General features: G+C 49.2%; 1 protein-coding gene across 5 annotated transcripts in view; it reads right to left on the bottom strand.

Moving 5' to 3' along the window:
* Trerf1 (transcriptional regulating factor 1) overlaps positions 1-13,969 on the bottom strand; it is a 66,549-nt gene that overhangs the window by 27,077 nt on the left and 25,503 nt on the right. For 2 of the 5 annotated variants that reach the window (XM_076860155.1, XM_076860156.1), the window contains exons 2-9: positions 10,930-12,669; positions 9,453-9,499; positions 8,345-8,495; positions 7,014-7,256; positions 2,929-3,310; positions 2,034-2,100; positions 482-621; positions 248-351 (exon numbers count right to left, since the gene is read on the bottom strand). In XM_076860155.1, coding sequence (XP_076716270.1) covers positions 248-351; positions 482-621; positions 2,034-2,100; positions 2,929-3,310; positions 7,014-7,256; positions 8,345-8,495; positions 9,453-9,499; positions 10,930-12,411 — 2,616 coding nt within the window. In that variant the 5' untranslated portion in view covers positions 12,412-12,669. Of the gene's footprint in view, positions 1-247; positions 352-481; positions 622-2,033; positions 2,101-2,928; positions 3,311-6,953; positions 7,257-8,344; positions 8,496-9,452; positions 9,500-10,929; positions 12,670-13,969 lie in introns of all 5 variants that reach the window. The other 3 variants (XM_076860157.1, XM_076860158.1, XM_076860154.1) reach the window with 2 other exon arrangements.

Below are 13,969 nucleotides of genomic sequence, written 5' to 3'. Positions count from 1 at the left end.
AATTTTCTAAGACAGATGTGCTCACAATTATTGCTTAAGTACAGATGGGTAGAAAAGAAGTCCAACTGGAGATTTTTTTTCCTGCAGGCTTTTAAATCCTGACTTCTCACTGAGATAAGCAACACAGAGGCATGTGGACTGGCCATCATCTTACAAACTGTTTGTATGGCTCATGGGGCAGTACAGACACTTGGGGAAAAACTATTCAGTATTCTGATTGTGACGCCTCCTTCTCATGGTTCCTTACCATCACGTCACCTTTGGCCTCGAAGAGAGAGTGCAAAGCAAATTCAGAATTGGTCCCTCCACCTGGCAATGCACTTGAACAACACAAATTCAGAAGATTCTCCACTGTTGGGAATAAAGAGAACCAGTGCATCAGAGAAAGCTCAGCATCATGGAAAAACACATCATCCTGGGGCCGGAGGTTCCAGTGAGAGCAGCAAGCTTCACCCACCCAGCTTCTCCCTTATGCCAATACCTCGCTGCTGGAGGTCCTGGTTTTCCAGCTCTGGCCAGGGCTTCCATACCAGTGTGGCCTTGTGTGTGTCCTGGGCCAGGGCAGAGACATCCTGGAGTTCTGGGATCTCTGCTTGGAATCTCAAGCCAATGTTGATGCGTCTTTAGTAACAAGAAGAAAAACAACAGTGTGGTCTTGAATTTGATGGCCTAAGCCAAGAGCAACTGTCAGGAACTTGAAAAAGAAGGAAACCAGTTCCTTCTGCAAGCAGAACGCAGGGGCATTTCCTCACAGTGTGACCCTAAGATTCCAGGCATGGCTTCTTCACTGAGATAAGGAACAGCTTTAAGATTGGGAAGAATTGTTAGGGGGAGCGAGGGAGCAGGCTCGAGCCTTTCTAGTGCTCTGTAACTGGAGTGGAAAGGGGGCTAATTCAAAGAGAACAGCTGCCCGGAGCATAGCTGATGGTACCATTTCATCAGGAAAGACAGATGAATATAAGGTTAAGGTTTGTATGTAATTTTTTTATCCCTTTCAGATCACTTTTACATACATTATTCTATCTGAGCCTAACAGAGATCTGTGATGTACACAAGACACTAATAGTTATTTAATAAGAGTTAATCCAAGTCTAGAAAGGTTAACTTGATACAGATAAAAACCAAAATGGGTCAGAACTGGAGTTTTCGGATTTCTGACTCAGTATACTCCACTACTTAGTGCCTTTTCTGTGGTTATCCATTGAAAGAACTTTTCCCTTCCCTAATACAACAGTGCCTCCTTATCTCCAGTTTTGTGTCCTATGATTTCAGTTACCCATGGTCAACTGAGGTCTGAAAATATTAAGTGGAAAAATTCCAAAAATAAGTAATTTGTAAGTTTTAAATTTTATGTCATTCTGAGTAATGTGATGAAATCCCGCCCCCCAGGATGTGAATCATCCCTTTGTCCAGAGTATCTACTCTGTATACACCACCCCCCTGTTCATCACTTAGCAGCCATCTAAGATATCAGCTAGAGTACTGAGGCATTGCAGTATTTGTATATAGGATCTGGTACTATTGGAGGTTTCAGGCATCCACTGGAGGTCTTGGAACATATCTTCCATGGAAAAGCAGGGACTACTGTACCTCCTACTGCCTATGCATGATTCAAGTACTCAACAAGCTCATCTGGAAGCGTGGCCAAGAATCTGACAGAGGAATTGGGAAAGCAGGAGCATTCAGGAGTCTCTTAAGAAGGTTGGACATCTAGACATGCCTCGATGTCACTGGGGATGTGAAAGCATGCTGGTCCACCTAGATTAGCTTATGAAGCCAGAGACGGGGGTGCTAAGTTCTCTGAATCCAGTGCTTTACTCTTTCACTATGCATTTAGGCTTTGGCAAAGATCTTGAAATATTGGCAACTACAGGGAAATAACAGTACTGAAGAAATACCAAAGTCCTACATTTCCACAACTTCTCTCTCATTGGCCTCTCTGACTTAAAGGTACTGACTACTCTTCTCAAAGCCCCTAATCGCTTTCCTCAGCTTGAGACTTCTGTTCTAAAAAATAATTGTCTTTTTCTTACGGTTCAACATCCACAGTCTGCTCTCCAGGCCCTGGGGTGATCGTCATGTTGCTGCCATCAATGCTATCTGAAACAAACAACAACAACAAAACCTGAGGTTACTGGCCAACAGGGAAGCAAGGCTGAAGAAACTGAAGCAAATGAGCTGTTAGCCTACCAGTCATAACAGGCCTACTCCTCCACCCAACCCATGTCCTTCACCAGAGAGTTGGATGCAATGTGGTTCTAGTGGCTCAAGGCCAGCCATTTCTCACCCAGGTTGAGAAACCTGTCCCACACTGGCCTGTTAAGCTATGGTGTGGTTCCTATGCAAGTATTCTTGCTCTAGAAAGAGATCTTGACCACAGGCCTCTCATATTTTGTTTTGGTAAAGACTTAGTCTTGCTATGTAGCCCAGTAGCTCAAAAGTAGCCTGGAACTCAAAAGATTCAAAGTGATCTTCTGCCTCAGCCTCCTGAGGAGCTGAGACTACAGGCTGGCACCATGACACCCAACTTTTCATGCTTGATCTTTATAAAGCCTGCTAAAATGTCAAGGCCTGGTCTTGCATATCATACCTAATGGCTACTAAATGTTTATCCTGTCTTCCACCATCATCCAAGGCAGTCTGAGCATGTGCACCTAAAACTATTTCCTCATCCCAAAGAGATGGTAGGGATCACATCACTTTTTTCTCTCAATGAGACTGTGATTCCCTTGAGGATGAGGGCTGTATCTAATTCTAAGAATTTCTGAGCACCCCAGCACCGTCTCTGGTACATATAACAGATATTCCACAGAAATTGGTGGGGTCAATCATAGACAGCCGAAGAGCCTGAGACGCCCCCCGCCCCCGCCCCGCCCCTGGCAGGACAGTACCCAGCACAGACAGGGATGGGGCTGACAGGCGACTCACTGGAACGGCATAGCAGCACCCGCGGGGTGGGCGTGAGGGGCGTGAGGGGCAGCTGCGGGTGGGCGCCAGGGCCGTGCCCCGCGATGAGGACGTTGCTGAAGAGCCCCGAGCCCTGGCGCACAGGGCTCAGCATGGGCGGGGGCGTGTAGGGGGGCAGCTCGTGGGTGGGGTCCAGCAGCAGATGGTCCCCGAGGACGCGCGGGGAGCGCAGCTGGCTCTGGTACAGGGTGGCGCCGGAGTAGGAGGCGGGGTTCGGGGTGTAGGAGGGCGGAGGCGGGATGAAGAGGGGCTCGGGCCGGTGCCGGAACTTCTTCTTCTCCTGCACGGTCTTGAGGGGCTCCTCAGCCTTGGCCACGGCGGGCTGGTGTTTCCGGGGGATTTCCTAGAGACGAACAACGACCCGATTCAAACAGGCTGCCCCCGCACAGGCCAGCCCCACGGGTGCGGGGAAGGGGTCTCTATGGGGACGGACTCCCTTCCGCTTGTCCCCCTCCCGCTCCCACCACATCCGCTTCGGCCAAGGCGGGTTCTGGTGGCTGGGCCAGGAAGAAATCGGGGGTCTGGGAAGCCGCCCCTGATGTCCGGAGCGAGCCGGGGGTGACGGGAAAGGTGGGTGGGCGAAAGAAATCAATTCAGATTCTCTTGGCTTCTCACTACATTCCCATCTGCTTGAGTGGAACCCAGCTGAGTGGGCTCCGCGGGGACAGAGAGCCCATGTTCTAAGAAGGGGTCAGAACCATCCGCTCAGGGCAGCAGGGCAGAGGGGCGCAGCCTGGCAGGGCTCCCAGGGCAGGCGACCCTCACTGGGCTCTGCTGTGATCCTGAAGGCCCAGGCCCACTGCGACCCCGAAGGCCCCGTTCTGGGGATCTTCTCAATCTCCCCCCTGCCCACCCCTCACTGCTGCACTGCACTGCAGCTCACTTGTAGCAAGCCCTCCTCCTGGGCCGGCTTCCTGTCAGCAGAGTTAGTTTATTTTATGGCAACGGAACCAAGCTTAGTCTGGAAGGAAGATCTGCCACATGGATACATATATACTCAATAAGTAAACACATGCACGTCAATAGAGAAGCAGGGCATGCCAAAGCCAAACAGAAACAGACTTGGGTTGTGTGCCAGCATCAGCCCTGAAAGGTCAAGGGCTGATGTGGGTGGGGGAGGCGGCAGGGATACCTGTGGAAAGGTTCTGAGCAGTCTGAGGTACCCTCCTGAGCACTGCAAGTCAGGGGCCAGTCACAGCTGCAGTTCCCAGCAACCCCTGTGCCCAGGGTGGCGCCTGATAGGAGCAACAGCAGGGGGTGATGGGAAGGGCTGGCCATGGTCATGTGACTGGCTGCCTCCAGACCATGTGACTTGCCCCACTGGGCCCCTCATCTCTGAGCTCCTCCTGCTTGCAACAGGCTCTCCTTCAGCATCCTTGTCTTCCAAGGTGCCTTGCCAACTTCTAAGACCAGAGTCTAGGAAGGCAGAGAGCTGGGGAAAGAAGGCAGCAGAGGGTCTCAGGCTCCAGGCTTCAGTGTGGAGGTTCCTAAGTCCTGCCTCACCCACAGGGGGCTCTCAGGCCACAGCTCCATAGCCCACCTCTTCTCCCCACCAGAGGGCTCCTCACCGCCTGAGACTGCGGGGAGAGGCTGAAATGAAGAGAGGCTGAGGTAGAGAAAGGAGGCTGAGGTGGACAGAGAAGGCTGAGGTGGAAAGAGAAAACTGAGGTGGAGAGGAGGCTGAGGTGGAGAGAGGCAGCTATGGAGAATGGAGGAAGGAGGCTCAACAACTCCCTGCCCAATGCCAACTGAGGAGCAATCCTGAAACTTTAGCCCTGTTTCTGGGTGACTGATGAGGTCATGTAAGTACACTCGGACCTCACAGTGATCTCAGCTCTGCCCTGGAATCTAGACTTTAGATCACAGGGCCTGAGGTCCCTTTTGGCTCTCTCCTCCAGCCTCCTGTCCTGCTATTCCACCTCTATTCTAGGATTTTCTCATCCTCCAGGCAAGGCTCGGAGCCACTTGGACCAGAGAAGCTACTCAGAATGTCACACTTGGCTGTCATGTGACAGGAAGTATTTGCAATGTTCCACCCCACTAAGCTATCTGGATTCTGGAAGGGCGGACAAGCAAGCACCAAGAGCTTTTAAAACCTTCTGGCTACAACATCATGTACAACCACAAAAACTGTACTCCATGTAGGTATGATATGTCAAAATACATTCTATTGTCCTGTATAACTAAAAAGAACAAATAATAAAATAAAAGAGCTTCTGGCTACAGAGAACTGGGAGAACTATTGATGAGTCCAACCTTCTCTAGTTCAAGGGATTAAATCAAGACTCTCAGAGGGTAAGGAGCTCAACTGCCCTTGTCCTATTTGGTGAGACACAGAGCTCAGAATTCAAGGCTCCTCCAAGACATTTTAATTTCTTTACATCGCATGCCAGGATCTTGCTCACATTCATTCAATTCCACCCCCATGTTTCCACTTCAGCCTATCTCTCGACTTAGAAAGTCTCTTACCCTGCAATTAAGCCAACTTCATCCCTCCCTTCAAAGCCTGCTCAGAACTTCCCTACAATGATCTTCTGTGCAAACTCACACCAAACTCCCTTGTCTGTCCCTAGTGCCGCATTACTTCAGGCCACCTGGTGTACAAACACACCTTGATTTATGATGGGGCTATGTTTCCATAAACCCATTGTAAGTATTTTAAGTGGAAATGCATTGAACACCCCTAACCTACTGAGCATCCTACCTTAGGATCATAGCGCACTATGGAGTCTTAGTTATTTCCCCTAGAGATGGCAGGGCTGACTGGGCACTGTGGCTTGATGCCACTGCCCAGCATTGTGAGTGAGAACTGAACTGCTGGCTAGCCCAGGAAAAGATCAATATTCAAAATTTGAAGTATGGTTTCTACTGAATGCACTTTTGTACCACTTAAAGTTGAAAACTTGTAAGGGGACTATTTGTATTGCCATCCATCTCTTCAGTCACCATCTTGAATGAATGAGGCTTGGTTGTGCTACCTGGACTGTGACTACTGTGTGACTAGGAACCCTTGACTGAGATTTCTCCAAGATTAAATGCAGTGCATTTAAATCAGAAACTTCCCTGAGCAGAGAGGTGGCTTGGATATGCCATTTCATCTCTGCCTGTTGCTGACGCCCTCCTGTCATCTTCTGAGAATCTTCACCTCTGGAGGTTCTCTATCGGTCTCTCTTCTTAGGCCTTGGTATCACATAGAACCAAACTGTCTCTTTCTGGACTTTCCTAGTTCCCTTAATTGTGCTCTCCAATCCTATTCTGGCTCAACTCTACTCTCATTGCTTCCTGGATTCTAAGCAACCATCTATTCTCTAAGGAGAAACAGGACCCAGCACACTACTCTGTGCGAAGGGATAAGTGTGATACAGTCGTTCTCCCCAGGAGAGAGAGAGAGAAAGAGGAATTTGAGGAAGGGAAGGAAAATGTTAACAGTTCAGTGAGAAACACAAATCACTTTGCTTTCCTGAGATTAGGGGTAGGTGGCTCTCAGCAGAACTACTTTGGGAACTTGAACAAATTGGGTTCTCCAGGGTATTTAAGCAGATGTAATGTTGCAAATATTAAGCATGTGTTAAGGCTGATCATCAGAATAGATGCCAGGGCTACCGCCTTGAGGCCCTGTGGTTCCAGGGGTTACCTCTCTGGTGGCTGGATTTGGGGAGGTCTAGTGGTCCTGGGAAATAGTCAGGGCCCTGGGCAACAGCTGATATTACCTGGAGAAATTATCCCATATTTTAATAACTGGCATGGTTGTATTGGTGACTTCCAACCAAATTATCCTCTGTTTAAACCTGAGAACACCTTGAGGTGTCTAATGCAGCCCATCAACCTGGAAGAGTAACAGGTGTTTAATGGGCAGTGGGCAGGTGGCCAGGGGGGCTCAGCCCCAAGAGGAGGTCAGGTCAGTGACTCTGGAAGAGCTATCCCCATCTCCAAGAAAGCAAAGAGATGTCCCCACTCCAGGCAGGTGGGGCAGAGCAGCAACTCACAGCAGGCGCGTGGGGGGCAGCCCCCTGGGGGGAGTGAGGGGGAGAGAGGGTCATCCTCACGAGCACAGGCATCTCGTCGTCCGACACCGAGCTGGCTGGCTTGTCTCTGGCGGAGGGGACGGCAACGACGCTGTTGGTGAACCCCTGAGAGCTGGGCTTGGGCGGGAGAAGCTTGACAGGGACAGACACGGGCATGACCATAGGCGTGAGGCTTTCTGCCTCGGGAGGGAGCTGCGGTGGCGGTGGAGGCGGAGGCGGCAGTGGCGGCTGGGGCGGAGGCGGCTGGGCCTTCTCTCCTTCCTCCTACACAGACAATAAAGGCTTTGATCCTGGGCTGAGAGCAGCTCTCCCAAAGTGGATGATGCACTTGCTTTTCCCAAAAGATTCCAGGACATCAGGCGTGGGTGACAGGGAACCACTGCTGCCAGTGGTTTCCTTCCTACAAGCCTGGGTCCCTAGGTTTAGTAATGGCCATGCATTCTGTTTTCTACATTTAAAACATCTTGACCATATATCATTTGTATGTTAAAATATTTTTTAAAATTTTGTGGTTGTCATTGCTTTTAAGGACAATGACACTAACTTGTAATCAGTAAAAACAAAATACGTGATCTTCTGCAGGATCGTTTAATTCCATGGGCTTCAGTTTTCTTATGTCAGGCTGAAATTGGCAACCTATCCTATATTTTATTTGGGTTAAGAAATCACACTGAAAATGCAAAACCTGTTATTTTTTAAAAAGTGAAGTTCTTTTATCTGGCCTGGCCAGGAGATGAACAGATCTGGGTAATCCACATTTTGATTAACACAGAAATAATCTCTTAGACTTTAAGATCAAGAAATTCTGAGAAAATTCTTTGAATTTTAATTAACTTAATTAATTCATGGACAGTATACTACCTAGATATTCTACGTGGATAATCCAGAGGGTGTTTAAGGCTCTTTGGATACTAGAACCAAACACCTTTGCACTGGCAAACACAAAATTCTGGCTGAGTGCCTGATGGTTACATCCTCTTTCCTTGGCCACTGACCACTGATCTTGAAGGCCCTAATGGCCGTTGACTTGGGTCTTTCAAGCAGCAAAAATTAAAAATAAGGTGGCATTTACATGTGTGGGGTTTTTTTTTTCTTGTTTTTTTTTCTGTCTTCTCTGGGATGTAGAGGGGCCCCTATTTGACCCTTCTTTGTAAGGCCAGGGAAGAAGGGCTGTTGACCTGGCTGGTTCCCAGCATCCAAGCTGAAGTCTTATCTGGTTCGGGGAGAACTATGCCTCCCCAGATGCCCACATAGGGCTTCCATCCCAATTTCTCACACAGTTTTTCTGACGGCGGCAAAGCAAAGCAAGCAGCACATGGTTTGAGAAGGACCAGGGACTAGGTCCTGCTAACCTGTTTGAGGCTGGGTGACGCCCTCATTCCACCGTGGGACCGCATGTGGCCATTCAGGGCGGGCAGGCTCTTGAACTCCTTCAGGCAGATGGAGCACGTCAGCTTGCTCTTGGCATCAAACTGTTCCCCAAACACTCCTTTGGGTTGGCCACTGCTCAAGGGGTAGGGCCAAATGGAGAGGACACACAGACATTGAGGAAGGAGAAAACAGCAGTTTATCACAAAGACCTCTCACCCACAGCATACCCATTTTATTCATCCAATGCTCCCCTGATTTGCCCAGAACCCTTCAGAGAACCAAGCCCAACTTGATGAAAAACTGAGGCTCAGAGTGGGAAAGGGCTTTCTTAAAAGCATATGAGAGTTGACCAACACATCCTCCTTATCCCAGGCCTTCAGGAACTGGGGTTCTCCCACCGAGGGTTTACTGCCCTTCCAGAGTCAGCTTGAGCACACCTCCTCTGAATGGCTTCTCTGAGAGACACTTAAGTCCCTTGGGGTAAGTCCCCTGGGGTAGTCTGTACCACACGTTTCAGCAGTCTACCAGGATCTGGCTTTATCTTTAATTTTTCACCATGGCTATGAGAGGAGGGAGCCAGGCTATGGTATTACCACTGCATTCTCAAAGCCCAGCTCTGTGCTTGGCACACAGCAGGCACTCAATAAATCCTAACTGATTAAATGCATAGTGGACAGAATAAGGGCTTTGGAGTTATTCCCAACATTGCTACTTACTTATGTATACCCTTAAGCTCTGAGACTCAGTTTTCTCATTTCTAAAATGAAAACAGTATCAGCTAAATGGTTATTGAATGCTTGCTATTTTGGAGGGGGGGTGGTTGTTGGGGATTGAACCCAGGGCCTTACATACGCAAGGCAAATGCGTTACCACGGAGGGCTTCCTACTGACAAGGCACATGATAACCACTGTGTTATTTCACTATACACAATACACGGTGCCAAGTACACAATCGCTGCTCAAACAACTGCTATTATTATTCCTATGCTTCTTTGAAAAATTGACTCTGAATTTAAAAATTAATCATGAGAAACAACCTAGTAAAACTCCCAGTCTCCGAAAATACCACCAAGCCTCCATTCATCCTACCTTGACTCAGGGGACCCCGGCTGGGCTCTCCCATCAGGTAGGTGCATCTAATTGTGAGCCAAGCAGGACACCGAAAGAAAAGAAGAAAGAGAAAAAAATTGTGTTTCTGAAGTGGGGTTTCTTGACCCATGTGAACACTAGGGCCTAGCCTTCCAGAGCTTTCCCACTCCCAATGACCCTGCTCATGCCCACTTAAGCCTTCACTCTTCTGCACCTGATTTCCTTCACTTATATGCCCCTGACTAGGGACCACTGCCCTCTTCCTGGAGCAGCCACAAGCCCACGAGGATGCAAACTTCCTCCACCTTTCTCCCAGTGCATCCACTCTGTGCACAGATCAGGCACCATCCTCATGCCCACAAGGAACACAGAGGAAAGCTGGATGACTCAGCCTCAGGCCCCGAGACCACATGCAGGTTTCTTTTATAAAAGCTTTAAAAGCCCTGGCCATGGACTCTCATCCTTGTATTCACAAAGGCCCTCACAGACCCAGTTACTACTTGGTCTGTGTCCCTGATGAAACAAGGTCCAGAGCAAGTTCACCTGTGGCCTTCAGCTTCCCTTAAGCCCTTTCTCCACCCCACTAGTTCCAGATTGGGGTCCCCTTCTCCCAAGACCCTGTCGCACAAGTCTGTAGCACTTGGAACATGCCTAAGCATGAACAGTACTCGGTGCACACAGTGGTCATTATCAGAACTAACCAAGAGTTAATAACCATGGCTCATAGACTCAATCTGGCCTACAAACATGTTTTATTTGGCTAGATTGTTTTTTAAAAAAATTCTGAATGAGACAGGGTGTCTGCTGTCCAGTTTACTACAGTCTCCACCACTACCAATTGTCTCATACCAGGCCATTTTGCTTATTCATGTTACCATCCTAGATTCTGTGACAGCTAAGGTTCATCTCTACAACTATATGCAGCATCCCCTGGGAGAGTCACAATGCACACTGGCACATTAAAGGCTCCGAGAAGCTCTACAGTATATCAACCTGTTCTACCCTGAGAAACTCCAAATTTATCCAACAAACCCATTATTTCCCCAGCAATATCCATTAATATTCTGTAGAACTGCTGTTCTGAACTTTTGAGAAATGCTGTCATAATGGTCCCAAAGGGGGATCAGTTTCATAGGGATTACCCAGAGGATACAAACTTAAGGGGGTGAGACACCCATCCTCACTGTGTGGTCCCTGGTGTGTGACTCAAAGTCTTGATCATTACATGAATCACTTAGGATATGATACAGTATTTTGACCATCACCTTAGTGAGATTATAAGCTCTATGGGCAAAGGACTGAATCAAAACTGAGCGCCCAGCACAGACAGTGTCTGGCACATGTAGGTTAATGTTTATGAAACATATAAAGAAGAAAAAGGTTGATAGGTGGACAGAGGATTGGGCACTGCAGAGGCTCAGCCCTGGCTAGCCCTATAGCAAACTGAGATGGGGAGACACTTCCACTGTGAGAATACCTGGGGCCACATGGCACTGGGAGACGGCTGCTGATGCTGAGGCCCCATGTTGTTGAGGTGGATCCCACTGGGGGAGAGGAGTGGTCGATGGGGGAGGGCACTGCTAACCCGGGTCAGGTCCGAACTTGCTGGGTCTCCCATTCCTGTATCAGGAGGCCCCAGATCCCCGTGGGAGCTCAGCATGGCCGGGGCCTGCCTGTCACTAGAATAAGTCTTCAGTTGACTGTCCTCACGCTGCTGGTGCTGGGGCAGGTGGCTTTGCTGGTAGAGGGGGTGGCTGTAGGGTTGCTGGGGCTCTTGGTAGTAGTACTGGGGCATGGAGCCCAGATGAATCAGCTGAACAGCGTGCGCCTGCTCCGGGGTGTACTGATGGGGGTCCCTATGGTAAGAAGGGGGCTGCAGATGCACTGGTTGCTGCTGCTGTTCTTGCAAGTGTTGCATCATGGGTTGGGGCTGGTAATACTGAGGTATCTGCATTGAACTCTGCCGCTGCTGCAGTGGTAGCTGCTGTTGTGACTGCGGCTGCGGCTGAGGCTGTGGTGGGCGAGTCTGTTGCTGTTGCTGTTGTTGCTGCTGCTGCTGCTGCTGTTGCTGCTGCTGCTGCTGCTGTTGCTGCTGTATTTCTTGCATGGAGATCCGCTGCTGCCCTGCTTGCTGCTGTTGCTGCTGTGGATAATACTGGTGCTGCTGCATCTGTTGCATGTGCTGTGACAGCATCTGTGGGGTTTGCAGCGGCTGTCCTCCCTGCATTGGCATCTGAACCAGTGACTGCTGGTAGTCATAATACAGGTGCCCTTGGGACGGGTGCTGCCCGACCTGAAAGGCTGGTTTGGACAATCCCCCAGTGAAACCAGGGTGAGCCTGCTGGGCCACCTGCTGGTAGCGGGAAGGTATAGCCGGTGCTGGGGGCTCCATGGGCTTCTGAGACAGCAGCTGGCGCAGGGCACTGTCAGGGGCTCCATCCATCACTGCTGACTGGGTGTGCAGCACCTGGGCCATATTGTTGACCTGAATTCGCAGGTTTTGGTTGGCGAACACCTGGGTGAAAGAGTCCAGCTTGTGTAAGACACCACTGGTGAGCTTCTGGGTCCGGATCTCGCTGGCTTGGGAGTAGGTATACTGGTAGCCATCAGTGGGCTCCACCTGGGCGGGTGCCCCCCACATCATATTTGAGTTGGCCAGGTTGCCACGTAGCTGGACATGGTTTCCAGGCCCTGCATGGCCTCCCCACCCTCCCTGCCTCGAGGTATCCATTTGGCCAAGGTTTTTGGAACCAACAGGTAGGCCTAGACCATCCCGAGTATCTTGAGGGAAGTGGGGGGAGATGGGCGAGGCCTGAGCGGCATCCATTCCACCCCCTGTAACTGTATTCCCATAGTTGTGGTTCAGCCCACTGTGGACACTAAGGGGTGGCTGTTGGTAGAAAAGGTTCTCACCACCATGGGCCACGTGGTTGGTCTTGTACAGTTGCTGATCTCCCATGATGTCTGCCTTGGTTATGAATGTCCAGCCACAAAACCATAAAAAAAGGTAAATGAAGAAAACCCAAAAAGACGGAAACCCTGAGAAGCTGAGAGAAAGCGTCCACACTACTCCATGGCTGACATGTCTATAAGGGAGGCTGGAGCCAGGGGTTCCTCTTGGCCTGTACCACTCATCTGCAGACCCCGGGGTTTTACATCCTCACCCGAGCTGAGGTATGGACCAAACACCACTGTGGTGAGGAGACGCCGCTCACACCTGTAAGACAAGACACAAAGAATAGGAAACAGTTTACTTAGATGTTTCATGACAAGCAATTCTCTCCAATACATCCAGTTATAAAAAAACAAATATAAAATAGGACATTCAATTAGAAACAGCCGATGTCATACATTCCACCTCTTTTGCAACGGTTCTGCCGATCTGGACTCTCCCATGAGGTGTCAGAGTTCTCTTACTTTCAAGCCACTGTTCAATGGTTCATTAGTTCATTGATTTGTTAATTTACTGTTTTGTTCACCGATTAGTTCACCCGTTCTTCTGGACCCTGCTATTGCAAATCTAGCACTATTCTAGGACCTGTGGGGGATATGAAGGAGTTTAGGACATGCAATTTATCTGTTCAACAAATATTTTAGACACCTACCAAGCGTAAGCTTGATGCTGGGAGATGATTAAGACATGGACCCAACCTTGAGGGGCTGATAATTAGAAAAGGTGATGGGGTACATAAATCACTACAACACAAAGAGGAAAGACCTGTATGTGATTTAAAAAAAAAAATAAGAGGTGAAAAAAGGAGATTTGGGAATTCAGAGACTAGAGAGCCTATTTGCACTGTAGCAGAATAGAAATGGAGAGGGGTTGGAAGGAGGAGTAGCTGGATCATCAGCTCAACCTAACAGCTGCCTGGCTTCTGTGGTCTCTGCTCAGGGAAATGCTTCTACCTGGCCAGAAGCTTATGCCATGATCTGGCATAAAAATGTTGTCTGGATCAATAAGTTTTCCTCTTTGAGAAACTTGAACAGGAAACTGGAGAGACTGGTCTGGTCTGGTTTGAGTCCATTTGGGTTCTTGAGTATCGACTTCCTACTGGGCTGTGAACTTCTGGGAGCACAGGAGGACTCTCCAAGCACTGCACACACACCTGAAGTTTTGTTGGGCGTATGGTTTTTTGCAGTCATTGGGATTGAACCCAGGGGCGCTCTACCTCTAAGTTACACATACCCAGATCTTTTTATTTTACTTTGAGATAGGGTCTCTTTGAGTTGCCCAGGCTGGCTTTGAACTTGTGATCTTCCTGCCTCAGCCTCCTCAGTAGCTGGGAGTATAGGTGTGCACCACGGAACCCAGCACACCCCTAAAGTTTTAAGAGAATCGGTTTCCAAATCTTCAACTTCTCTGGAAGCTCCTTTCTGAATCTGGAGAATGAGAGAGGTACTGTAGTCCTTTGATGCCTGCTCTTTCATAATTGCTCTCCACCTTTACAAAAAGAGAAGTAAACTCACCCATCCGATCCCAAATTTTAACCAGATTTACTGGTCCAGAGAGAAACCCA

Source organism: Callospermophilus lateralis, chromosome 6, assembly GCF_048772815.1.
Source record: "Callospermophilus lateralis isolate mCalLat2 chromosome 6, mCalLat2.hap1, whole genome shotgun sequence".
In the NCBI taxonomy this organism is placed as follows: domain Eukaryota; kingdom Metazoa; phylum Chordata; class Mammalia; order Rodentia; family Sciuridae; genus Callospermophilus; species Callospermophilus lateralis.
The sequence above is the reverse complement of the archived record's forward strand: the minus strand, read 5'-3'. Positions and strand labels throughout refer to the sequence as shown.